Raw genomic sequence first — 27533 nt, forward strand, 5'->3', positions numbered from 1 at the left:
AATGTCAACCGAAAGAAAACTGATTTAAACTATATTTTATTAAATTAGTTATAAAATCAAAACTAAGTTAGCAAAATTAAATTCAATTACTAAAATTTATATACTATTAAAAATAAATTTATAGAGTAACAATAAATTAATATTTATAACTATTGAAAGATGTATTTGTTTTTTATTGTTTTTCTTTAGTAAACTTAAGTAAATATCAAGTAACATAAACTTTTAACAAACTAGTTAAAAAATTAAAATTAATTATATAATTTATATATAAAAAATAACTCATAAAATGACAAATGAACAAATAGTAAACTAAATGTAAATTATCTAAGTTCTTACTGAAATAAAATCTAATTTAAATTTAAAATTAACCATGTGAATTCAATGTAAACTTAATGTGAACTTAATGTGAACTCCATATGAACTTAATGTAAACTCAAGATGAACTTAATGTAAACTCATTGTCAACTTAATATAAATTTGAAATTGATTTGGTCTATCAAATTAATTTATTTGCACACAAAAATAAATTTTCAAAGAGACAACTAAACTAATAGTAAATTGACAATAAACTATCTAAATTTATTGCAGTCGGTATAAATCTAATGTGAACTCAATGTAAACTCAATGTGAACTCAATGTAAACTCAATGTGAACTCAATGTAAACTCAATGTGAACTCAATGTAAACTTAATATAAACTTAACGTAAATTCAATGTTAACTTATGTAGTTTTTTTTATAAATTACTATAAATTTAAAATTAACTTGTCCTAATCAAATTAATTTATTAATAATTTAAAAATAATTTTTTAAAAAAGACAAATAAACTAATATTAAGTTGAAAGTAAACTATATAAGTTTTATGCGGTGGTCGGTGTAAATTTAATGTAAACTTAATATGAACTCATTGTCAACTTAATATAACTGAATGTAAATTATCTAAGTTCTTACTGAAGTGAAACTTAATTTAAGATTAAAATAAATCGTGTAAATTTAATATAAATTCAATGTAAACTCAATGTGAACTTAATGTAAACTCAATATGAACTCAAAATAAACTAATTTAAATTAATATATTAGTAAACTGATTATAAATTTAAAATTATAATCAAATTAATTTTTTAATATTTTAACTCTCAAAAATCAAGTTATAAAATAACAAATAAACTAATAATAAAATTGTCTAAGTTTTAATAAAATTAAATTGAAATGTAAACTTAAAATCAATTTAAAATAAACTCAATGTAATTTTAAGTAAACTAACCTAAAATAAATTATAGCTAAATTGATTATAAATTTAAAATTAATTTATTATAATCAAATTAGTTTATTAAAATTTTCACGACAAAAATACATTTATAAAGTGACAAATAAACTAATAATAAAATAAAATAAAGTATATATGATTTTATTAAAATTAAACCAAATTTAAATTTAAAGTAAATTTAAAATAAAATCAATGCAAACACAATTTCAATTTAAAATAAAACATAAAAGAAATATGAACTTAAAACAAACAAACCTAAAATAAATTATTATTGAATTGATTATACATTTATATTTATTTAGTCTAATTAAATAATATAATAAAATTTTATAATAATAAAAATAATTTATAATTAACCAAAAATAAACTAACTAACTTATTAAAGTTGTTAATTTTTAATAAAATTCTATTAAAAGAATTAATTTAGACAACATCAAAGTTGCTCATGACACCTAAGCTTGTTTCTAAGCACTCAAATAAAAAAAAAAGCATCTGTATAGGATTTGCATATATAAGTAGCAGATGTGCTTCCATTTAAACAATAGAGATAAAGTCAAAGTCGGACACACATTAGGTATGTTTTGTCTTGATTTTGCTATAAATTAGGCAACAGCGTTATAGTGCGCGTGGGGACAAATATGTCATATTTATTACAAATAAATATATTTTTGGGTTGTGGGGGATTTGTAAAAACTTTTCTATTTAATTGAGAGATTTCTGCAATAAATAATAATCTGAGGTAAAAATATAAGAAGATAGCACTTTTGGGTGATTTGTGTAAATTATCCTATATTTTTTCCAAAAACAAGTGTATGTGTGCTACGTGTAATACCCCAAAATATTTAATTAGCTAATTGGACCACGTGTCCAGTTTTGATTCACCAGAGTGGCGATATCAGAAGAATTTATGAAAAGATAAAGTAAATAAGTTTCAAGTAGGTCGGTTTTGGAAAATTAACTATGAGAAAATTTAAGGTTATATTTCAATTCTAAATTTAGAATTGGAATTAAAAGGAAAAATGTCAAGAAAAGTCCAAAATAAAGTAAAGGGACCAAAGTGGTAATTTAGCCACTTTGTATCGAAAATGGAAATTTTAGATTTTGACGGGAAAGTATTAATATCGAGTTTTGTATTATTTATTGGATATAAATAATACGTATAAGTTATAATAAAAGGATTTATCGATTTAGTTATGGACTAAATCGTATAAAAGAAAAGTTTGAAATATAAATGATAACAAATAAAAGAACAAGGATCAAAGTGGCACTTTAGCCGGATAATATATGAAATGAAAGATTGAATTATAGAAGCAGAGAAGGATCGAGAGAAATGAGAAAACCTTCGACGATACCGTCGTTTCGCCGTTCGACGTCCGATTCAAGCGATTTTCGCGGCGATTTCTTCAGAATCGAATCCTCTATCAATCCCGAGCATCAAATCAAGGTAAATATCTCGAGAATTGGTACAAAAATAGGATTTTATTGGCTGTTTTGATGGAATTGAGTTTTAGGATTGAATTCGACGTTTTTGAAGTTATTATAGCATTTTAATGAAAACCGAGATGCGAGTTTTGTATAGTTGAATGTTTAGCACGTCGAGATGGCTGAAAAGCCCCGGAAAACGACTTTCCGGGGGGCTATCAAGGGTGTGCGTTCGCACACTCCTTGAATTTTAGGGTGTGTGTTCGCACACTCACTGTGTGCGTTCGCACACTACCCTAAACTTGGCAGATTCAAAATCCCAACGGTCAGTTTATAGATTTGCCTCTTAGGAACGCGTCTGTCAAATTTCAGCTCGACCCAACGGTTCAATTGGGAGAGATCGTCGTTTTACTAAACAGTGTCAGTGTGCAGGCAGCACCTGCACATTGCCTTGAAAACTCCTTAAAACTTCATCGAAATGAAACTAAACCCTAAAACTTAAAAGTATTATACGTATAGGAATACGAGATTAACGTCTAATCATTAAACGTTAATTATTTATCAGACGTGTCAGCGAGCAGAGAGGTCAGTAGATGTGGGACAGCGAGGACATATCATTTCATCGACCATATTTGTGATTGGATTGCGGTCACTGTGAGTTGCACTTTACTTTCGTGTATTATATATTAAAGTTATTTTATATAGATATATATACTGTTTATACGCATCGCATTACCTATAATTGATTGAAATGTTATATGTTTACTTAATTTCTATGTACGAGAACTAGTATGTGATCCGAAGAAACTAGCTACCTATTGGGTGTCAATAGGCTGTGTGATCACCAGTATTGAGTCAGTCTAGTGTGTTTGCATTTGAGAAATGATGTGACACAGCTGGGAGCTGATGATGATTATGAAATTTACGATTGGGTATATGATTTTGATACGAGTGAGCACTCGGCTACGGTGTAGTCTGTAGTCCCCGTATCTAGTGGCTGGGCCACCAGCGAGTTGGACTCGCAATTGATATTTACGATTGGGTTAAATGATAATGATTATTCGAGAAATGTGTCGCATGCTAGGATATTAGTTTCGTACGGATCAAATACCTGTTTATATGTTTTATATTATTGTTTTATTGAGATGTGATGCTATGTTTTTATAATAATACCGTTAGTAAATGCAAACTCACTCAGTATTTTCCCAAATACTGACCCCTCACCTTTGATATTTTCAGGTGCTTAGTATGTGGACCTAGCTAGAGGCCAATTTTGAAGTCCAGAAGTCAGCTGTGTATGTTTAGTTTCTGACTTCTGTGAATGCTGCAGTAGTGGTCCCGTGTGACAGAGTCGTAGCCTAGACAGCAGTACACATTGAGTGTATAAATTACTTGCTGTCCATTTTATAGGTTTTTTGTAGGCTACGTGTTTTATATGTGGTGCACGGCACTAGGTGCCAGTGATATGTTGGATACACTAACTGATGTATATAGTACCGCGAGGCCAGTTCGTACGAGGTACGGTAACTAGAGCCCGCGAGAATAACGGAACAGTTAGTGTAAATGTTTGTGTATACATGTTATGTATACTTGCTTCTATTGCTTTATGTTATTTGTTTATTATTTTCGAAAAATTAATAGTGATTTAAGGCTTGCTACGGGTTCCGGAGCTAACACTCCCGTTCCCTAGCGCCGGTTGCGGCTCAATATTTTGGGTCGTGACACTACGATACAAGCACTTTTGCTTTCAATAACAATTCAAAAATTGAGTATTTTACTTTTTAATTAAATAATTGACTATATTAACATACACCTTATAATTAATGAATGTAATACACATACAACTTTATTAGGATTCAGTTATAAAAACATGTTTCAAATCATTTGAAACACTTTGTTTTTACAACTCCTTTTTAAGATATATCTAAACCCTTATTTGATATATATTTATTTTCACCAAAATATTATCTAATAAAGATAATAATATAAGATAACATTTATCTCATAAAAACGATTTTATATCTAAATTAATAATTATATAATTAAGATAATTGTGAGCAGAAGCGGGAGTTTCGGAACTCCTGTTCAACCAGCCTTATAGCAGGACCCTACTCTGAACAGGTTTTAAAATAGTGTGGAGTCGCCACCTAACTCAGTTAGAAAATGCCTTTTACATCGACTCGATAACCTTACTCGCTTATGGATAAGATTAACCTCTACTTTTTACTTATTGGATGCATCGATATCATCTTGATATTCAATTGCAGTTCACATGATATGGTGCTAAAGGAAAGAAACACTTATGAAAGCAGTAAACACGCTTAGCGCGCATATTACTCGATCAGGAGTGGTCAAGTAGCAATTACTCATAATCATACATCTAAACCTGGCGATTTCTAACAAATAACATGTATTTGCTGGTCTGGATTGATTACATGCATAAAGCCTAAAACATGATTGTGACACCTCAAATTAAAAAATTATATACTCAAACATTTATAACAAACATCACAAAATCCATTTAATATATGTTATGTTTCGACACAAAAGTTTTAACCTATCGCATAACCGTAACATTCAAACTATCTCACATCAAACACTTATACATAATTTTATACAAAAACTCTTAGTACAAAAGTTTTCTTATCTATCTTATACACATAAACACTTCAAAATATGCACGTGCAATGAACTCTCCATTGGCCCACCTGAAATCTCTATCAGATGCAAATGTCGACTCAATGCAACTCTTTGTATCCTGAAGAAAAAAAAAATAACGCAGAGGGGTGAGCCTGCAACTCAATAAGCAAATATATATATATATGCATACTAAATATACACATTCATAAGCATTTCAAGTAACTAATATATAACTCAAACAATGACCCATTCAACATAAACATTAACCATAACGAATGTAGTAGTACAATGTTCAATTTAAAGCAAACATATTCTCACATTTTCAATTAACATCAAGCTTACAGAAGGATATTCAATCATGCGCATAATTCTCATGTTGGCCCAAATCGCCATATAGGCAACCAACATACGTTATTGGCCCAAATCGCTCTTTAGGCAACCAATATACACTTGCAATTGCAAACAAACGTATATACCAAGTATAACACTATCTTTTCACCGAGTCTCAAACCCGTGAAGTTCCAGGCTTGTCCGCCGTATACCCTTCTGGTCTATAAGTACCTATTCACATATATATAATCTCAATTCATTCACAAGGTATAACTATTTCCTCAATTTACATAAAGAAATAAACTAGTAACCATAACCCCTTTTTCTAGGCAGATTATGTGTAATGATTTCAAATAGGTATTACTCCTAACTCAAACACTATTTATACAAAATATTGATATGAGTCCTGTAAATTTGAGTCTAGTTTCATTTCCAATTGGAAGCACATCAATTGGATTAGCATAAATCAGATTATGCACATTACAACACCACTAGGTTAAACTGTCTAGACAGATTATACAATTAAATGTTTCTTCCTTATTCACAATCCAAATGACAGAATTAGTCTTTTGTCAAAACTAAAAAGTTTTAGATAACATCCTAATGAATCCACAGAAATACGAATGGCATAATTTGGACATGTATAACTCATTGTAAAAATTTCACAAGTAGCCAATGTTGCAGCCATAGTTCTACAAAGTAGGCAGAATATATACCCTATCTTGCAATTAATCCACACATCAATATAAACACAATTTCACAAAACCCTTTGGTGAAGTTATAGTTATATGAGTCTAAAAAAATATAACAAAAAGAACCAACTCAATTAGATCTCGAAACAATGAGATATTCATGTTTTGATGACACCCTATCATGCTGTATAGGCAGACAGAGAAACAACATGTTATGGACTATTATGCAATCATAACAATTTCAAATGATGAAACACAAAGAATAACAATTGTAGTAGATTGACTATAGTTTCTATAGAATCAAGAATCAATCAATTTGGAGTTGTATAACTCGGTTTATTATATAAACAACAGAGACAAAATTTTCGGATATGTGCAGATTGCTTTCAAAAAGATGATAAACTCTAACCTAATCAACCAAAACACTTAAATTACTTACCAAATATCTCCTTTTCTTGATCCAAACTTTAATTTAAGGTGTACTTGATGTTATGACTGAAGCTAGGGTTAGGTTTTCATGAATTCCTTACTCTTCTCTCCTTTTCTCTCTTTGATATATCAAGAAGAAATACTTAAGAGGTATTATTTAACCTTTAGCTAAGATTCCATCTAACTAAAATAGGAATGCTTTTATGGAATCATTTACCATTAAAAATATCTCATATAATCCTTGAAATATCCTTTAAGTATAACTTAAACCTTCTAGTTTATTTGTTTTCATAATTACCAAATAACTCTAATTAATTGACATACTTTCATTCCAATTTAGTTTGAATATATTTGTTTGTCGTTATACTAACTCTTAATCAATTGAATAGTTATAGCACTAATTAAACTTCCATATTTCCTATGTAAATGAATATCAATCATACGTGTAATTTCCGTAAATGCTAATGAACGTCACTTTTTCTTAATCATAAAAATGAATGAAATGCATGAGCATAGCTATATGATATTCAAATGTGGGTGTTACAATGATGTATATGTTTGATTGATTTTATTAGGTTATCTTAAAAGTCCTATACAACCTCTAATGACAATTTTCATGCAATTCTAAGATGTCTAGGTGATTTGCTGTTTTTGATTGGATTGCTAATTGAACATGGTTAGCCTTTAGCCTGTTAATATTGGACTTGCATGCTTTTGGAAAGCAGTAAACATTATCGACGTTCCCATGGACAGTTGGATAAGCATACAAGGTAAGAAATACTTTTAAACCTCGTTGATTTGAGCGTCTGGCGCTCGCCACATTTTGACCGTCGGTGTGGTGAAAATTGGTTCTCGGGAAGATCACAAAAGTTGTCTGTCTCTTCAATAAAGTTCCACTGGTTTGAACCGGGGTCAATTTTGAGTTTGGATGGACCGAGAATCTGGTTCGGAAGTAGCTAGGTTCGCCGTTTGTGGGATCATGGGCCCGATTTATACTAGGGGGTTACAAGTTTGGGCTTTGAGACCCTAATTACACTGGGTCTGGCCCATTACAAAGCAGAACATAAAACTACATTAAATACCCTAAATCTGGGCTTAAACTGGACCTAATTCCAAGATCAAACGAGCCCGAAAACGCTAAAAAATTTTGGATCGAGTTTGGAAGGATCTGGAAGCAGTTTTGGGAAGCACGAGACACATGAATTGGGCGCCAGTCATGGACGGAGACAAATAGGGGCAAGCAGTGGCACTTGCCCCGCCAAAGGAAAATTAAAATAAAAAATACTGACGTGTATTGTTAGTTTAGGACAGTTGAAGTTAATGGGCTATAGATACTCCAAGTATAATACATGGAATCACATGAATAAAGTGGCCCAAATTGCAATTATATGGTAGTTTTAAAAGAGGAAAAAGTCAATTTGTTTTCTTTAAACAGTAATTGTTTCTAATTAAGGATTCGTTTAGGCCACCGCTTAAACACATACTCAATTGCGTTCAAATTCTAACACTATAAAACTCTTCTATCCATATACTAAACCAATTAGTAATTAGGCCTAATTTTTATTTGATTATTTAAGAAATTTATTAGAACAAAATATTAAAATAGACAAATTTTAATTTTGTCCCACATTGCTTTGGAGTGGAAGATGTGGTCTTCCTTCACCTATAAATAGAAGCCACTCTCTCTTTTTTAAACATCTCATTACACAAACTAGTCTAAATAACTTTTAAAGACTTTGGTTTGTTTTTTTTCTTTTAGTGTGTAATCTTTTACAAAATTCTAGTGTTCTCTTTATTAGTTAACATTTAAGCTAGTTAGAATTATCTATTGTGAAAGTAGTTATATCGAGTTAGATTCTGTCTAGGAAGTTGGTATTTAAGTGGTCCACTTGTAACCCACCAATCTCTCCTGGGAATTTTTTCAGTATAATTATTTAGCGTAATACGTGATTTGCTAGCATAATTGATTTAGCTAAATAAAATTGATTAATATGGGAAAATCGTCTAGGATTGATTCATATTTTACGCGAACAAGTACGACTAATTTAGAAAGTGATGACATACTACTTTCTAATGTTAGTGATTTTGAAGAGCCAGCTAATAAAATTGCAAGAAAAAGTTCAAGTGAAACTGATGTTTCCTCTTTAGAGAGGGATCCGGGATTAAGATGTCCTATATTGGAGTATCAGGTCGCTAAACGTGATGAAATTCGAAGAGCTTATATAATACTTGGACCATATCAACCTATTCTCCCTAAGTATCCATTATCAGGTCCAACAAATCGTCTTCGACATTTTATTGCTTCTTGGTATTCTAAATTTCCGAGTTGGTTAGAGTACTTACCTAGTAAGAATGCTGCATTTTGCCTTCCCTGTTATATCTTCAACAAGCCTAATGAACATTTTGGGGGGAATGCTTTCACTATTAAGGGATTTCAAAATTGGAAGAAAGTAAATGATGGAAAAAATGTGCTTTTTTATGTCATATTGGTACTTCACCTAATTCTCCTCATCATAATGCTGTAAGATCCTGTGACGCTTTGATGGCTCAGTCTCAACATATTGATAATGTACTCTCAAGCAATCTTCTGTAGATGTTGCGAATAATCGATTACGGCTCAAGACTACAATAGATGCAGTCCGGTGGCTCACTTTTCAAACTTGTTCTTTAAGAGGTAATGATGAAAGTGAAGAGTCAATAAATTCAGGTAATTGTCGTGAAATGGTAAAGTTGTTGGCATCTTACAATGAGAGTGTAAATAAAGTGGTTTTAGAGAATGCTCCAAAAAATGCAAAATATATATCTCCTGATGTTCAAAAGGAGATCCTAAGTATTTTTGCAAAGAAAGTACGTCGGACAATACATGAGGAAATTGGCGAAGCTAAATTTTGTATCATTGTGGACGAGTCTCGAGATTTGTCAAAGAGAGAACATATGGCTATTGTGTTGAGATTTGTAGACAAAAGGGGTTGTGTGCAAGAGCGTTTCTTTGATCTTGTTCATGTTTTTGATACTTTAGCTGTGACTTTGAAAAATAACATATCAGCTATTCTTTCTTATCACAACTTAAGCACTCATAATATTCGAGGTCAGGGTTACGATGGTGCAAGTAATATGCGTGGAGAGTGGAACGGGTTACAAGCTTTGTTTTTGAAAGATTGTCAATATGCATATTATATTCACTGTCTTGCTCACAGACTTCAATTAGCATTGGTTGGAGCATCTAGAGAGGTAATTGCCATTCATAATTTTTTCAGTCAGTTATCTTTTATTATTAATATTGTCAGTGCTTCTTGCAAAAGACAAGACGAACTAAGGCTGCTCAAGCTACTAACATTGCCAAGTTGATTGAAACTGGAGAAATTGAGACTAGAACTGGAAAAAATCAAATTGGAAATCTTCAAAGAGCTGGGGATACTAGGTGGAGCTCTCACATAAGCTCAATTTGTAGTTTATTTGACATGTTTGATGCAACTTGCACTGTTCTTGAAAATGTCATCAAGGATGGAAACTATTCTCAACGTGGAGATGCAGATAGTGCTATGAATTATATGACATCTTTTGATTTTGTCTTCATTTTACATCTTATGCGAGATATATTATTACCCTCTAATGATCTTTGCCAAGCTCTACAAAGAAAAGCTCAAGATATTTTAAACGCTCTTGATTTAGTTTCTACCACAAAAAGATTGATTCAAAATATGAGAGAATATGGATGGGAGAAGTTTATTAAAGAAGTTAACTTATTTTGTGAGAAGCATGAAGTATTAATCCCCGATATGAATGCTCCTTTTTCCATTCGTCAAAGTAGGTGTCGTTCTAAGGAAACTGATATTTCTATTGGTCATCATTATCAGTATGACTTATTCACAGTTACAATTGATACGCAATTGCAAGAGTTGAATAGTAGATTTAATGATAAAGCGGTTGAACTGCTTGTTCTAAGTTCTTCTCTAGACCCGAAGGATAATTACAGGTTGTTCAATGCTGATAACATATACAATCTTGTAGAAAAATATTATCCTGAAGATTTTACAGATCAAGAGAAGCTACATTTGAAGATTCAACTACATCATTATGAGTTAGATGTTCCTCAACATGAAGAGTTGAAAATTTATCTACTCTTTCTGAATTATGCCAAGGATTGATGAACACTAAAAAAGCTACAATTTATCCTTTAGTTGATAGGTTAATTCGACTCATTTTGACTCTTCCTGTGACTACTGCAACAACAGAGCGCTCATTTTCAGCTATGAGTATTGTGAAGACGAAGTTACGGAATAAAATGGAAGATGATTATCTTGCAGATTACTTGGTCACTTATATTGAGAAGAAAATTTCGAAGACATTCACTACTGATTCAATTATTGATGAATTTTATGATATGAAAAAAAGACGTGTGAAATTCCGCGATTGATATTTAATATTTTTATGTTGGATTAAACTAAATTATTTTTATTAGTGAAATTAAGTTTAAATTGTTTATTTTTTATGGTAGTTATGAATGATAGTTATAATTTTTTTTACCCCCCCCCAAGAAAAAATTCTGGCTTCGTCCCTGGTGCCAGTTGCATCCACATATATGTATTATGATTTAGTAATTATTCAATCAAATCTTCACAACTTAGCATGTACAGTATGCTAATTGTTCAACATTTTTTATTTAATGTGATTTTATATTATAGTTATTATTGACGTTTATCTAATTAAGCAATCGATTGTCGTGGGGATAAGGTTTTTAGGCATTTAGGTCCATAACCCAACAGAAATTTTAGAAATGTTTTTAAAAGCGAAAACAAAATTAATGCAATTCAATAATGTTAAAATAAATGACATGACGAATTTCATGACAACAATGTTGAATGGAAGAGAGTTAGTTCACTTTGTTCACACCTTGCCTTGATATTTGGGTTTTACTATTTGCCGCCCCTGCAAAAGACATTTTCGCCCTTCTAGCAAAACTATCAAAACAAGTTATCTCAACTAATTCGAACACATTCGAACAAATACGTAAAAAGTCGATTAAAATGACGGACAACGAGTACAATTCGTCGGGTAACGAGTATCGACGTTCGGAAACAAGTTTTTCCGGATTTTTCCGAGATAAAAAACAATTTTTTATTTTATTTTTCCTGTTTTTTAGGAGGGGCGACCCAAATTCACGTCCCCCCACAGGAAGGGACGCAGGACGTGGGCGTTCCACGTCCCCTCCGGAGGAGGGGACGCCAGACGTCGGCGTCTCCTCCTCTGGAGGGGACGCCGGACGTCCCCTTGAAGGGGGACTGAAAAGTCCCCCTTCAAGGGGCTGTTTCCGGCTGCGATGAACGGTCGCAGACAGAAATTAATTTTTTTTTAAAAAAAAGTTAAAATAATTTATTTTTAATAATTTTATTAACTTTATTAATTTATTTGATTTAATATATATTGAATATTATTAGGATTTGTTAAACGTAATTATTTATGTTTTGCAGGTTCATTTAGAAGATTTTAGCGGTGACAGAATTGATTACAGCGATCGGTTTAATACAGGACATGGGTTTGATACTGATGTTGAAGCAATTAGATGGGCTAAGAGTATTGCTATAGGGATTGAGTTTGAGTTAGTAATTTCGTCTCATAAGAACGAGGGGAAATGAAAGCTTCTGAGATGTGCTCGGGGTGAGCGTTACAGAGGTTCATTCACAGATTCTGATTCATTCGTACGAAAAAATACGAAGACAAAGGCGTGTCAATGAAAATTCAAAATTGTTGTCAAATTAGGTAAGACTGCATGGTTTTTACTTACTGAACCTGGTATTTCGAGTACACACAACCATGCTTTAGCTGTGTATCCTGAGGGATACCGTCAGATGAGTGGGCTGAGTGCAGAGGCGAAAGAGATTGTGCGAGATATGAGTGCGGCACAAGAAAAACCGTGTTCTATTATGGCATCTTTGAAAAAAAAATTACCATCTGACAACCCTACAATAAGGCAAGTGTACAACTACAGAGAGAATTTGAGAAAGTCTAGCTTTGAGGGTAGAGATGTGGTGGGTCAATTTTATCACATGGCTCAGAAGAGTGATTATGTGCATTGGACTCTTGCTGAGGAGGATACAGGTGTGGTGACTCATCTTTTCATGGCTCATCCCGATTTAGTGAGGCTATTACGTTCGTACTACTGGATAATCAGTATGGACTCCACGTACAAGACGAACAAGTACAAGATGCCTTTTTTTGAGATTATTGGAATGACTCCTTCTAACAAGAACTTCATAATTGCATATGCAACTATGAAGGATGAGACTGAGGGGAGCTAGAGATGGGTGATGGAAAGACTGAGGTATTTGATTATAATCATGTTATTTAATATTTTAAACTTATGATATTCAAATTCCTTATTAAATTATCGGGTAATACTGCAGGTGCTTGATTGGGGAACATATTCATCTGAGTGCTATTCTCACTGATCGGGAACTGGGGCTGATCAGACCAGTGTCAGAGATTTTCCCACGTTCTTCTCATCTACTATGTACATGGCACATAAATAAGGATGTGGAAGATAGAGTGTACAAAATAAGTGGGAAAACAAAGAATTTGCTGAAATTTTCAAGAATAGTACGTGGAAGAAAATTAGCACAGCGCCAACTTTCCAACAATATAGCATAGCTGTGGAAGCCTTCAAAGATCGGTTTAAAGCTTTTACAGGGTTGATAGAGTACATTGAGGGAACTTGGTTGGTACACAGAGAGAAGTTTGTATCCTGCTGGACGAACTTAGTCCTACATTTTGGAAACACCACCACGTGTAAAGTGGAGAGTGCACATGCTCAGCTAAAGCAGTGGCTCAACTCTAGCACCGGTGCTCTGGACACAGTCTGGACGAAGGTCGACAAAGTTATAGAGTCGCAGCTGACAGATATCCGGTATGCATTTTTTTCAAGTAATATTACTACTTATACAAATTATGTTTTCATTATTAATAATATAAATATTTTGCATATTTGCAGCAAAACACTTGAGGACTCCCGACGGACTATGGGCGCCCATCGACGCGGTTTTCCATTTGATAAGCTCTCCTGCAGAGTGTCTCATTACTGTCTGGATTTAATATCGAAAGAACTAAGGCGTATGCGAGGCGTATGCGAGAATTGAGTACTGAAGTCTATTAACGATGTGGTTGTGTGCTTAGATCAACACATCAGATCCCCTGTGCATGTGAGCTGCGAGCAGTGGTAGATTCAGGTACCACGCAACACTTTTATTGCATACTAATATTAAAAATAGTAATATTGTTATTGAAAGCTAATTTGTGTTATTTTCAGGTAACCCGATCAGTCTGGATAGTATTCACCCGTTTTGGACGAAACTTGTTATTCTCGGCGATGGGTTGGACACATCTGCACAAGTAGATTATGCTGGTTTTCGGTCGGAGGAACATTAATATTTTCACGAGGTCGTTGAGGAGGTCATGACTAAGGATCCTTCAATATTGCATGATATTTTTTGTATTGTTCACGAGCGACTTCACCCCGAAGACTTAGGCTACAGCGAACCAGAAGTGAAGACCAATTTCAGAGGTCGACCGAAGGGGAGCAAATCAACCAAGCGGGATCCGAGTCATCATGAGTACAAGGACCGTGTACGTGGTCGTCCTAAGTCTTCCCAAGGTCAGCAAAACCCTGCTTCCACGTCAGGTAAATTCTCATCTACTAATATTGATAATATGCGTCTACTATAGTAAATAACATGATTATCATATACTAATATTGATAATATATGTCTACAAAAGGGTAATGTGTAGGGGCGGTGTTAAGTAAAAAGGGGCGAAATCAAGGTTTCTATAGTAGACGTATATTATCAATATTGATAATTCACGTCCTCTCCGGAGGAGGGGACGCCGGACGTCGGCGTCCCTTTCTGTGGGGGGGACGTGAATTTGGGTCGTCCCCCCTAAAAAACAGAAGAAAAAAATCGTTTTTTACCTCGGAAAAGCCGAAAAAACTTGTTTCCGAACGTCGATACTCGTTACCCGACGAATTGTACTCGTTGTCCGTCATTTTAATCGACTTTTTACGTATTTGTTCGAATGTGTCCGAATTAGTTGAGATAACGTTTTTTTGATAGTTTTGCCAGAAGGGCGAAAATGTCTTTTACAGGGGCGGTGTTAAATAAAAAGGGGCGGCAAATAGTAAAAACATAAATTTAACATAAAAAATGGTACGGCACTAGGAATGCTCTAACACTTTTGCATTCAAAAACAATTCCAAAATTGTGTATTTTGAAGAGAGATTCTTAGGTAAACTCAATCTACCACGTCATCCGCGTACTAGTCTATCACATTATGACACGTCATTAAAATGGTGGCACTATCGTAATTTTATTTATTACTTATTTACACTTTTGAATAGTAATATTACGATAGTGCCATTTTTTTAATGACGTGTTATAATGTTATAGGTTTAGTCTACGGATGACGTGGTGCACTGAGTTTACCTAAAAAATTCTCGTATTTTGAAATAATTGGTAAGGCTTTAGATATAAAAACATGTTCCAAATCATTTGAAACGCTTCGTTTTTTTTATCTCTTTTTAATATCAAAATTCATATCTCATTTATATATATATATATATATATATATATATATATATATATATATATATATATATATATATATATATATATATATATATATATATATATATATATATATATATATATATATATATTTATTTATTTTCACCAAAATATTAGCTTATCAAGATGATAGTATAAGATAACAGTTATCTCATAAAAACAAATTTATATTTAAATTAATAATTATATAATTAAGATAACTCTAATTTTAAATAATAATAATTATTTATGAGTGGAGTGGGATCGAGCTCGCCCAGACTTATAGCAACTTCGGTCTGATTTAGTTTGAAAAATGGAGTCACCACCTGACTTAGCTAGGAAATACCCTTTTTACCGACTACGCTATTTCACGCGCCTATGGATGAGATGTCGTGCATCGGACAAAAAGATTTGGCTTCGTGGATACAATCAAATCTTGTACTCGACTTATTAATTTTATCGATTTATCAAGCATATTCCATTTAAAATAGACTATCTCATCAAAAGAAGGCAGTCCGGAAAAATAAAGTGCTGAAAAATAAATGGCTGGAAAAGTAAAGTGTTGGAACATATAGTGCAGAAATATGACCTGCATTACATTTATGACTCACTTATGACTCAATCTGGACCGACATGATGGACAAGTAACAAGTACTCCTAAACAAGCATCTAACTCTACGGGTTTCTAATATGTAATAGACAAATGTGAATTTTATTCCAATTACATGCATAAAGCTAAAACCGGATGTAAAAGTGAGATTGATTTTAGATTTACCGTCTTAAATACCTATACAACCATTAATTACAGTTTTCATGATAGTCCTACGATTTCTATGTGATTTGATTAGTTTAGAGCTAGATTAACTTGTTTATTAGCCATGTTAATGATGAATTTGGATTTACATTCAAAGCAGTAAACATTATTTACATACCCAAAAAAAAAAGCAATTGATATACATACAAGGTTTAGAGATACTTTTAACCTTTTTTGGAGTGTCAGGAGATTGTCTATCATTTGTTTGTCAATATAGCGAGATTCGGGATTGGAAAAACACAAAAGTTATTCCTTTGGTCAACACGAGTCCATTATTTTAAACCAGGATCAATTAGAGGTCTAAATGAAGCGGGAAAGGTTGCTGGAAGTTGTTGGCCCGATGACTTGGCATGTGTCTCTTTCACTGACATGGAAGAGGGATGCTGATTTGAACTAGTCAGGATAATTACATAAAATAAATGAACAACTAAATACAAGCTCATGGGTTCAAACATGGAGCAATTTTGAGCCCGGATCAGCCCGAAAATGTGAAAACAAGATCTATAAGGGGAAACGAATATTTGGAGAAGCTAAAGATGGATAAACCACGGCACCACAAACAGTGGAGGTGGAGCCACTCTGTTTCGGCGGTGGCAGCGGTTTATTCTAGAGGTGGCGCCAGAACACTAAAATACGTGGCGGGTTCAGTTTTCAGCCAAAAACGTGTCAAAACACATAAAACGCATATATAAGTGTCTCAGAATTCATATATATAAAAAAATAATAAGTTCAAAGGAATTGAAAACTCCTAAACATGGATCTAGAGCAAAAATCATGGTAAATCATGGCAATTATGGCGGTTTATGTCAAGAAGGTAAAAACGTTAAGCATGCATCCTTAAAAATCAGAATCAGAACAACATGCATATATGACAATAAACACATGATAGGAACAAAAATAAGGTCCTCAGAAGTACCGCTCTGAGTTCTGGAGTCGTTTTCTAGACCTCCAGATGTAGAATCCGGCTTAGGTAGTTGTTCCAGGAGTTGTGCTTGAAGAATTAAAGCGTGAAAGCTCAGATTGATTAACATTTAGTAGGCGGATTTTGGTGTTTTCGTGGCTGGAATATTCGGCTATGGTGGAGCAATTTAAGATTTTCAATTTGCAATTGTCCTCTCGTGTTTGATTTAACTACCATTTCTCAATTAGGGTTTCAAAGGGTATTGTTTATAGAGGTAGGATTAGGGTTAGGCTAGAGTTTAGGTTAAGTTAAAATTATGTTTTTAATTAAGTATATATATTGTTCCATGAAAAAGGTGACAAAAAGAATGTGTTTGTTCTTAAAAGTGTCAAAAACGATCTTCAGGGCCATTAAGATTAATTTTGGGTAATTTAGTCTGTGAGATATACAAATTAGCTCATAAACTTCTAAGGAATTGTAATGAGGAAATTACGCCACATTGTTTTTGATACAATACGTTCTAACTTTTTTACTGTTACAAAAATATCTTTTTAAACTTTATTTTTTTTTACAAAAATACGCCATCTACCAATAATCCGCCAAAAGAGCGTATGTTGCAAAAAATAAAGATTAGAGCATATTTTTGCAAACATTTATCTGAAATGTGTAAAAAGCCTAATTGTAATTAATCCAATTTCTTAAACTTTATCATAAGTCCTTTTGATTTTTATGGATTATTTGCAGCAATTATACTTCAATCCTTCAAATTTGTAGCTGCGCATATATCTAGTCTGTTTGAATTTTAATAAACGGATCACTAGCTCGTCACCCTAGCTTTCGTCTCACAGTGTCAGTGTCGGCCCAGCATGGACGAGTGTCTTTAAAAATCATCATCGGACGCTTTAATCCATAACACGTTTCCATCTGTCCAAAAAATAGGTGTCTACAGTTTTTCTTCTCTTTGATAGGGATTGACAAAGTAGGTTAATTCTTGTCAAAGTACGAGACTCTTCCGGTGGTTTGATAATGTCTTAGGCTGAGCACTACTGGTTGAGGTGTGTGGTACTGATTCCATGCCCCCTGTTTTTTGTCTATTCTGTGCCTGTGCCTGTCTCCCGAGAGTACTGTTTATCAGTTGGCCTGAAGGTCATCCGTTGGATCCGAACTGCTCGTACTTTGCCCCGTGGGATGGAGCTACACCACTTAAAGCCATCCTGAGGATGGTCCAATGGCTTGAACCCTAACATTTATCATGTCCGGTGCCTCTTAGATTTGTAAAGAGGGTAACATTTCATTGGCTGTCCCAAGAGCCATCCTATTGCATATATGTCTGATAATTATCTTGTCTGGTGCCTTCTATATTTGTAGAGTGAACATCATCCCCTCGGCTGTTCCAAGGGCCGTCCTATTGCGTGGACGCCTAAATTATATAGTTATTCCACAGTTGCCGAAACTGTCTGAAGAAAAATATTATTGACTGATTTTAAAGAAGAATATTATCGTTTAAATATGTTATTGTTTCATAAATAATCTATTAACATTTATTTGAATTATTTTTTTTATTTTACGGACTTCTAAAAAAATTAAAAAATATTCATGGACCAAATTGAATTTTATTTTTTTTACCGTCAGTATGCCTTATACGGCTGAAGGGAGCAGTAGTGAATTTTGAACAAACATCAAATAAAGAAAATATATATTTTTTTTGTCTAATTACTTAAAAAAATCCCACCTTAAACTTTTTTTTCGTTTATACCCTGACCTTGTAAAAAAGTCATTTGTACCCAATTTTGCGTTTTTAGGTTTCATCTCTACCCAATACAAAAATATAATTGACAATTTAATAAATTAAATGATGAAAAAAATTAAAAACAATTAAATAAAAGGTTATATTATACGTTTAATTAGTATATAAACATAAATTAAAGGATTATTTTAAACTTTTTTTCAAGTGAAAAGAGACAATTTTAGTACTTTTGGGTAGAGATGAAACTTAAAACCCACAATTGGGTACAAATGATTTTTTTACAAGATCAGGGTATAAACGGAAAAAAAAGTTCAAGGTGGGTTTTTTTTACGTAATTAAACCTTTTTTTTTAAATCAAGAGAACTTGTTATTATGGCCTAATATGTGGGTGTCTTAATAATTATCCCAAAAATTATAAGCAGTAGCACATTCAGAACATTTTTAAAGGCGAAAATTCTCAATTTATTATATACATGTGTATGTATTACTGCAAGGCACCTGATTCTGCAATACCAATAGCATATACTCTTCATCAATTAGTACCCTAAACTTGTTTATTTTCTCAATTAATCCAATATTTGTCGATGAGTCGCTTACCGAGCCTCTTACCGTTGTTTGCGATACTAATACATTTGGTCTAATTGATAATGGTTTAACTGATAAAAAGAAAATTAATTTGATATGAATTACTCATCGCGTGCAAGTTTAGGTAGCAAATTGATACTTAAGTTCATTCCCCGGTCTTTAAGCTCTTATTATTCAAGGTTTGAATATGAAAGCATTCACTAAAGAAGCCGAATCCAGAATACGCAATGTATTACATGGAGAAAAGGCAGCAATGGCAAACAATCGACGAGTAGACGATGTGAAGTAGGTTTATGAGAGACCAACGACCTTACCGGTAGCGGTGTTGATGTCAATGTCATAAAAGCAAGGCCTAGTAGGAAGACCGGGCATGGTGCTCATCGTCCCGACTAAAGGATAAATGAAACCAGCCCCAATGCTTGCTCTGACATCCCTTATTGGCAAAATAAATCCTGATGGTGCTCCTTTCGCAGCTGCATTGTCTGAAAATGAATACTGGGTTTTAGCCATGCAGATTGGTAGACCAGAGAACCCCTGCTTGCTGTACATCTCAATCTGCTTCTTAGCCTAGTTAGATCAAGAGAAAAATAAAGTCATGTTAGAGAGATACAACCCGACTGTTTGATTTTTGAGAGAGACCAATGACACCCAATTTAACATTGATTAGTAAAAGGAACAAGTCCTAGCTTGGGGTATGCGAAAACCGAATCAAACCGAAGAAAATTTTGGTTTGGCTAGGTGTGACATTAGAAATGTTTCATTTTTTTGGTTTGGTTCAGTAAAAAAACTTCAAGTCACATCCAGTCAAAACCGAACCAAAATAGCGAACAACCCAACGATTCAACTCAGTTGAGTTTAGAATAATTTAAATCCTTATAGATTCTTGGGTTCAGTTCAAATTGAATACACACCCCTAGTCCTAACTACCAATGTATAAGCCTTCAAAAAAGTTATAGATTAGAAAAAGAGTGGCAAATTTTGATATAAACTTGTTTCTAAATCAGTAGCTGAATAGTTTTGAAATCTAAACTACAATGAAATGTGTAACTTCTTCCAAAAATAATCAAATGTATTGTGTTTCCGTATCATTTCTTGCGTCGAAATATGAGATTCAAATCCTTGAATAATTTGTTAAACTCGATTTAAAGCTGAATAATGCAAAAATAGAAGTATCAGAAAATGAACCCAAAGTAAAGAATAACTGTATGCTTGTACCTGCTCTGAGTACTCAACACCACTAGCACCATATGACCTCGCTATTGCCTCTATTTTATCTTCGATGCTAATATCCAACGGATATAAAAACTTCAAAGGCTGCGTCACATTCTCACAGGCCTTTTGAACTGCAATTCCCAGGTCCACCTGAAGGTCATCACAGAGTCAGTTTGCAAGTCAATTAAACTTCAAAGCCAATCCCACAGTTATCAGCCTTTTTTTCTTTATAATACAAATGAAACAGGATTTAATTTCAAAATCTCATTATGCAAGTTCACAAAATGCCAAGAAAGGTCATACTCATAAGATAAATATCTACAAGTTAACCAAACTGAATGACAGAACTGAACCGACAAATTCGGCAAATTCAAGATCCGAGGAGGCCGAGAACTTGTCTGAATCTTTATAGATCAATCTGATCGATTTTTAAATTTTGCTAGAATGTAAATACTTATGGTAAAACAAAGGCGATAATCTAGTCAAGATCAGTACTGGTATATAAATTTACTGAATTCCAAATTTGAAGAAGTTACTGACCGCTCCCTTGCCGCCATGGGCATGATGTGTGCATACAACAGCATCATATGCTCCAGCAGCCATTGCTGCATTTTTAACTGCATTAAGCTCTGCTTCAGAGTCGGTAGAGAACATGTTTACAGCAACTACAACATTCACACCGTAAGCCTTTGTGTTTGAAATATGCCTAGCCAGATTCACACACCCAGCTTCAACCAAAGCGACATTCTCAGTTGTGTAGGCTCGGTCAAGAGGCTTTCCAGCAACAACTGCCGGACCACCGCCGTGCATTTTCAGGGCCCTAATCGTTGCAACGATAATAGCACATTGAGGCGTTAAACCACTATATCGGCACTTTATATTCATAAACTTCTCAGTACCAATATCAGCACCAAAGCCCGCCTCTGTGACCACAAAACCACCCGGTCCAACCAGTTTCAATGCAATTTTATCAGCAACAATGGAAGAATTTCCATGAGCAATGTTTGCAAAGGGGCCTGCATGAACAAGAACAGGGGTTCCTTCAAGAGTCTGCATTAAAGTTGGATTAATGGCATCCTTCATTAGTACAGTTAAAGCACCACCAAGACCAAGATCATCAGCTGTTACTGGGTCACCAGCCTTGCTATTTCCAATGACCATTTTTCCAAGCCTCTCCCTCATATCAGAAAGAGATGTTGTGAGAGCCAAAACTGCCATTATTTCACTAGCAACCGAAATATCAAAACCTGTTTCTCTCACCATTCCCTTTTCTTCAGGACCTTGGCCCACAGTAATCTTCCTCAAGAACCTGTCATTCACATCCATAACTCTCCTCCAAGTAATTGACTCTGGGTCTATATCAAGCCTTGCAAATTTATTAATTTCTTCTGGGGTAAGGTCCTCGGGTTTGGTTTTAGAAATACCAAACTTCTTCAGACGCCTAAACATTATTTCATTAAAGCTTCTTTTCCCTTCTTTGTTAGGAGGGCATAATCGGTTGAAAAGCGCTTTATCTGTTTGTGTCGACTCGTGGAAAATACGGGTATCAATAGCAGCTGCTAGGAGATTGTTTGCAGCTGTTATAGCATGAATATCTCCCGTTAGGTGAAGATTGAATTCATCCATTGGAATCACTTGACTATAACCACCACCTGCAGCACCCCCTTTAATTCCAAAAGTTGGCCCTTGTGATGGTTGACGAAGACAGGTGACAACCTAACATAACAAACAGAGAGTATCGCTGATACTCTTTCAGTGACAAACTAATAGTATGTAGCATGAAAACATAAACGCTGAAACAGAAAATGGTGAAATAATATCTTTTTACAGGAATACGTAATAAAATATGGAGATTTTGGAAACAAAATGTAAGATTCAAGATGTATTTGTTAAACTTAAATAAGTGTGTTAGAGAATTAGAGTTTATGCATCAATGCAACTGTCATGAAGAATGCAAAATCATGCACTTCAAATGGCAATAAAAATATAACAACACGATAACTTAAAACTGTAAACATTCATCTATCAAAACCAAGCTTAAAATGCTTATCTACAGGAAAATAATCCAATGGACAAAGAATAAACATTACCGAACAAGAGTAGAATACTATATCTAAGACACCGAGACCATTTATAAAGTCGAACTCTCTAAAAGGAATGTAATCATGAAGTTGTCCAGGATATATCCAGAAAGCAGACTTTAAGAATTCTGAAACTGACAAAACAAAGAAACCAAAATAGGCGATGATATAGCACTAAGTAAAGAAAATCAAACGAGAAGAAACATACTTCATTACAAGGATGACAAACTTCAGAAATATGCTTCAACACTATAGCGGAATTAGTAGACTAAGATATCAGAAAAAGAGAAAAATCATTCCAACTAGAATATATTCTCTAGAAGAGTCTTAGAAGTCTAGGTTCTTCGTAAACTACTACTACTAAAGACATCTATTCATCGACTCAATTTTTTTCAAGCAACTCCCAACAATGACGAAGATTTCTTGGCATTCCGAGATTTATTATTTTTTCTTTCCTTTCTACGATTTCTATCTTCAGAAATACTCAAGTACGCGGTTACTTCCACTTATTTCAAACAAGCAAGATAACATAAATGACAACTTGATCAATTCAATATGCTCATTCTAAGTAGCAAAGACACTTCATTCAATCAACATTTCCCGTTTCGGAAACATGTCGAAAACTTAGCGTTTCGGACACGAAACTTCATATTTTACATAGAAAACCTTAAAATCACACTGTTTCCCCGTGTCCGTATCCGTGCTACCAACTCATTTACAGATTCATGGCATCAAACAAACTAAAAGTAATGCTAAAACATATTCAAGAAACACAACAAATAGCCACCAAACGAAATAAATTAAAAAAAAGGGCAACCTTTTTATCAAGAAAAGCACCCAAAGCCTGGCAAAGACCAACAGTAGTAGTTGACTTGCCTTCCCCAAGTGGAGTAGGAGTAATCCCTCCGACAACCACATAGTACCCATCAGCTGATCCTTCAACCTCATCAAGAACAGACAACAAAACCTACAACAATAACCACACAAAATCAATCATAATGAACAAAAACCAAGAAAAACATTAGATGGTAAAATTTATCACCTTGGCCTTGTATTTTCCATAAAGATCATAATGGTCAGCATTAAGATTGAGTTCATTGGCAATCTGAGAGATATGAAGAGGCTGAGTTGAGTTAGCAATGTCTATATCAGCTGGTACTGGTGACACCACTTCCAGCTTCCTTGTTGCTGCTGATGAACTCATTTTTTAGCTTCTGGGTTCTTGATTTTGATTCGAGTTTATGCAAAACAAAAATGAAAATCTTGGCTCGTCAATTAATGGAGGATTGTGAAAAAGTATGGTGGACTGTGGGCGCTTGTTTATTTCTTATCAAATACAAAAAGTGGGGATATAGACAGGAAGTGATAATATTACAGCGCAGAATTGACTAATTTTGGAAAGACTAAATAATTGAAATCATGTCCTCCATACGCACCATCTGTTTTACTAAAAATGCTACACTAATTTAAATTATCAATCATAACCCGCACTCTTGTTTTTTGTCTTCTCTTTCCTTTTTATTTTCTTAAAAAAATGTCATCATTATTAAATAAGCTTAAATGCATCAAAAATCACCAACTTTTACGTGTTTTTGGTATTTAACACGAACTTTTAATTTTGGCATAAAAATACACGAACTATCTGATTTTTGCAATAATAACACGAACATAATTTTAGGCATAAAACGACACCGTTTCTCCCCTAAAACGGCACTATTTTTGCCTTAAAACGACATTGTTTTTTGAAAAAAAAGCAAATTTGGTCTTATATGTAAAAATTTGATAGTTTATGTATTTTTACGCCAAAATTAAAAGTTCGTGTTAAATACCAAAAACACGCGAAAGTTGGTTATTTTTTGTGCATTTAAGCCTATTAAATATTGACTTAATATATTATTTAACTCCTAAATTATATTATTCTATTCTTTACGGCCTCTAAACTAATTTTGTGTCCTATAAAACCTCTTAACTCTTTTTTTGTTCTATTTAATCCCTCACTCGAAACATGCTTTGTTGACATGAAGTTAAATAGATGTAATATCCTGTATTTTTCAGTCATGGTTTTGTTGTGTTTCCGACTTAGTTTCGGATTATTAATGGTGGACTTAGCAAGTATGAAACTTTATTTGGGGTTGGAGTTGTATCTTGTATATGTCGCACGTGTCGCGTGAAGTTTCGATGACGATTTGATTTGTATCCGAATTACAATCGGTGTTGTGTTCGTGTGCCTTCTAAATCTGACGTGTTTTGATAAACCATTCATATCTCCCAATTGCACCGTTGGATCGGGCTCATCTTTGGATATGTTGTGCATAATAAAAAGTTGACCGTTGGATCAAAATTTAAGTCAAATTGGAGTAGTGTGCGAGTGTGCGAACCCACACTCTTGAAGTTGTGCAGTGTGCGAACGCACACTTCAGGTGTGCGATCGCACACCTATTTCTGCGGCAGTAACAGGTCTATAAATAGACCCGTTACCACACGACCCTTTTCTTTTATTCTTTTAAAACCCTAAATTTAACACAAACCCTAGCCGTCCCACCTTGTCAAAACGCTCTGAAACATTACATCCTTCATCCCTCTTCTTCGCTCGTGGATTCGGTAAGATTTCGTTACCCTTCTTCGTGTTAACCTTTCGGTATCGCTTTGCCGTTGTATAACTCATGTCTCTACATTTTTTTAGCACCGTTCCGAGATGGGTTTCTGCGTTGCTTCGTGCTTATCGTCCTCTATAATTCTAAGGCAATGGTATCGAAATTGGTACGTAAAATTCTCCCGTTCCTATGCCGTTCGTTTCGCCGTCGATTTCACACGTTGCTACTGTTGTTCTTTTTGAATTCTGGTTGCCATGGCCTTGCTGTAATCTTTCATATATGTAGTAATAAACCCTTTTACTTGAATTGTGATTGTTCTTCGGTGTTGTCTCAATTCGCCGTTTGAAAGTTCTTTGTTGCCGCCGTAAATCTTGAGATGTCGTAGTTGTTATGGCTGCCGTGGGTTTGGTTTCACGCTTTTAGGTAGTTTAGGTTTAGAGGTTCATTAATATTTAGATTTCTAAACTCAAAAACCTTACATTCTTGGCTTGTCATGTTTGATGTTTTTCAAATGGTGGTTGGCGGGGAAATCATGATTTTGTATGTAGGAGATGGCTAATGGTATTTTTAAGTCATGGGTTAAAATTGCCTTAACTATTTGAATTCTCATTGTTTATTGTTTTAATCAATTGAACCCCTCAAGATTGTTTCTAGCTATTGTCATTATTGTGATAATAACTTTGATTTTATTTTAATTTATAATTGGGCAATTTGAAAACGATAAATATTTTATAACTTAATTAATATAATTACTCGGGTAATTATATTTAATTTTGATTGAAATGTCAACTTGGCTAATTTACAGTTTAGCCCCTAACGTTTTCTTAACTTATTTTAGTTAAGTATTTGATTGTAACTTTGGTTACTTGAACTTTAAGCTATTGAGTTCCGTTTTAAATTTTGATTTTTAATTATCAAAGTTATTTTCATAATTATAAACTATGGTTTATAATTGGGATATAAGTATAATTATTTTATCAATGTTATATTTAATTATAAACTATGGTTTATAATTTGGGTAATATATTATTTATTAAAGCTGTTTTAAAATTATAAACTTGGGTTTATACTTTGATAAAACTTTTAGGTCGGGTTAGACTTTGGTCGCCCGACAAGTGGGAAGAAGCTTGGTAGTTTTGATAACTCGGCTGACTCACTAATATGGATTTTAACTTGGGTTATTATCTAATAAATATTTAAATAATATTTTCTGAAAAGGACTTTAAAGCGAGAACTCGATAAACTTGACTTGTTGTTAACTGTATAATTATTTGAGTATTGCGTTTACTCTGTTTGGCTTTACCTTGACTTGTTGTTTGTGCTAGTCCTATGTGGTGTCTAGTACTCCATAGAGTTAGGGTCTGTTTTTAATGATTATTTATATTTGTTTAGACTCGTCGACTGTTCGTGCTTTTGAGACGAACCGAGTTTAGACTGCTTGCAAGAAGTTTTCACGTGGATTTAGCAAGCAGTGAGTTTATATCGCTATTTACCGCTTTATTAAGTAAATTGTATTTTGTATATATGTATATATTGTATAAACAGATTTCGAACTGTTTTCGGCATTATGGATCTGAATTGGAACGGGCTACTCGATGGGCATCATCGAGACTGTGTGCGCATCGGTATGATCATATATGGTATTTGAGGTAGGTTAGAGATACGTCTCACCTAGTGAGGGCGCCGGTGGAAGATACGTCTCCTGGGACTCACATGTTTTATTCGAGTCACAGTCGGGGATCGGTTATTGAGATACGTCTCACCGACACGACAATGGATTTAGTATATTGTGGTTTAGGGTTTCAATGCTTATCCATAATGATAAATTGCTTTACAAATGTTTTAAAAGTCTTTTAAAGGTTTTCACTTAATAAATGTAAATAGTTATATGAACTCATCTCAGTATATCTGACCCCGTTGTTTTCCCAATTTTTCCAGGGTTATGATTTTGAGCGAGTCAGCTGGTCTCCGATTCTTTATTTCCTCGGAGGTCTTATTTTTATTAAAGTTATTAAATTGATTTTATTCTTAGACCGCAGTAGTAATTAGAAGTCTTATTTGTCTAATACTTGTTATACAATTATTCAATTAATTTATATTTTATTTAGCATTCTTATATTAACTTGGGTTAATATGTATTTATGCCATGTTGGAGACTCGCAGTTGTTCGAGCACTTAATATATAAATATAATTATTATAAACTGCTAGAATTAGGCTGAAGTCTCG

General features: G+C 33.7%; 1 protein-coding gene and 1 pseudogene across 1 annotated transcript; one reads left to right on the forward strand and one right to left on the reverse strand.

Annotated features, from left to right (window-relative positions):
* The first annotated feature begins 8769 nt into the window (after positions 1-8769).
* LOC130015116 (uncharacterized) lies at positions 8770-11195 on the forward strand (annotated as a pseudogene).
* Positions 11196-19538: 8343 nt separating this feature from the next.
* Positions 19539-24133, reverse strand: LOC126668803 (formate--tetrahydrofolate ligase). The gene is made up of 5 exons (XM_050361981.2): positions 23755-24133; positions 23530-23679; positions 21172-22347; positions 20635-20781; positions 19539-19986 (listed from the first exon to the last, which is right to left on the reverse strand). The coding sequence occupies exons 1-5, from the start codon at positions 23914-23916 to the stop codon at positions 19711-19713; spliced, it is 1911 nt and encodes a 636-aa protein (XP_050217938.1). The 5' UTR covers positions 23917-24133; the 3' UTR covers positions 19539-19710.
* Between the last annotated feature and the right edge of the window lie 3400 nt (positions 24134-27533).

This window comes from Mercurialis annua, linkage group LG2 (assembly GCF_937616625.2).
Source record: "Mercurialis annua linkage group LG2, ddMerAnnu1.2, whole genome shotgun sequence".
Taxonomy (NCBI): domain Eukaryota; kingdom Viridiplantae; phylum Streptophyta; class Magnoliopsida; order Malpighiales; family Euphorbiaceae; genus Mercurialis; species Mercurialis annua.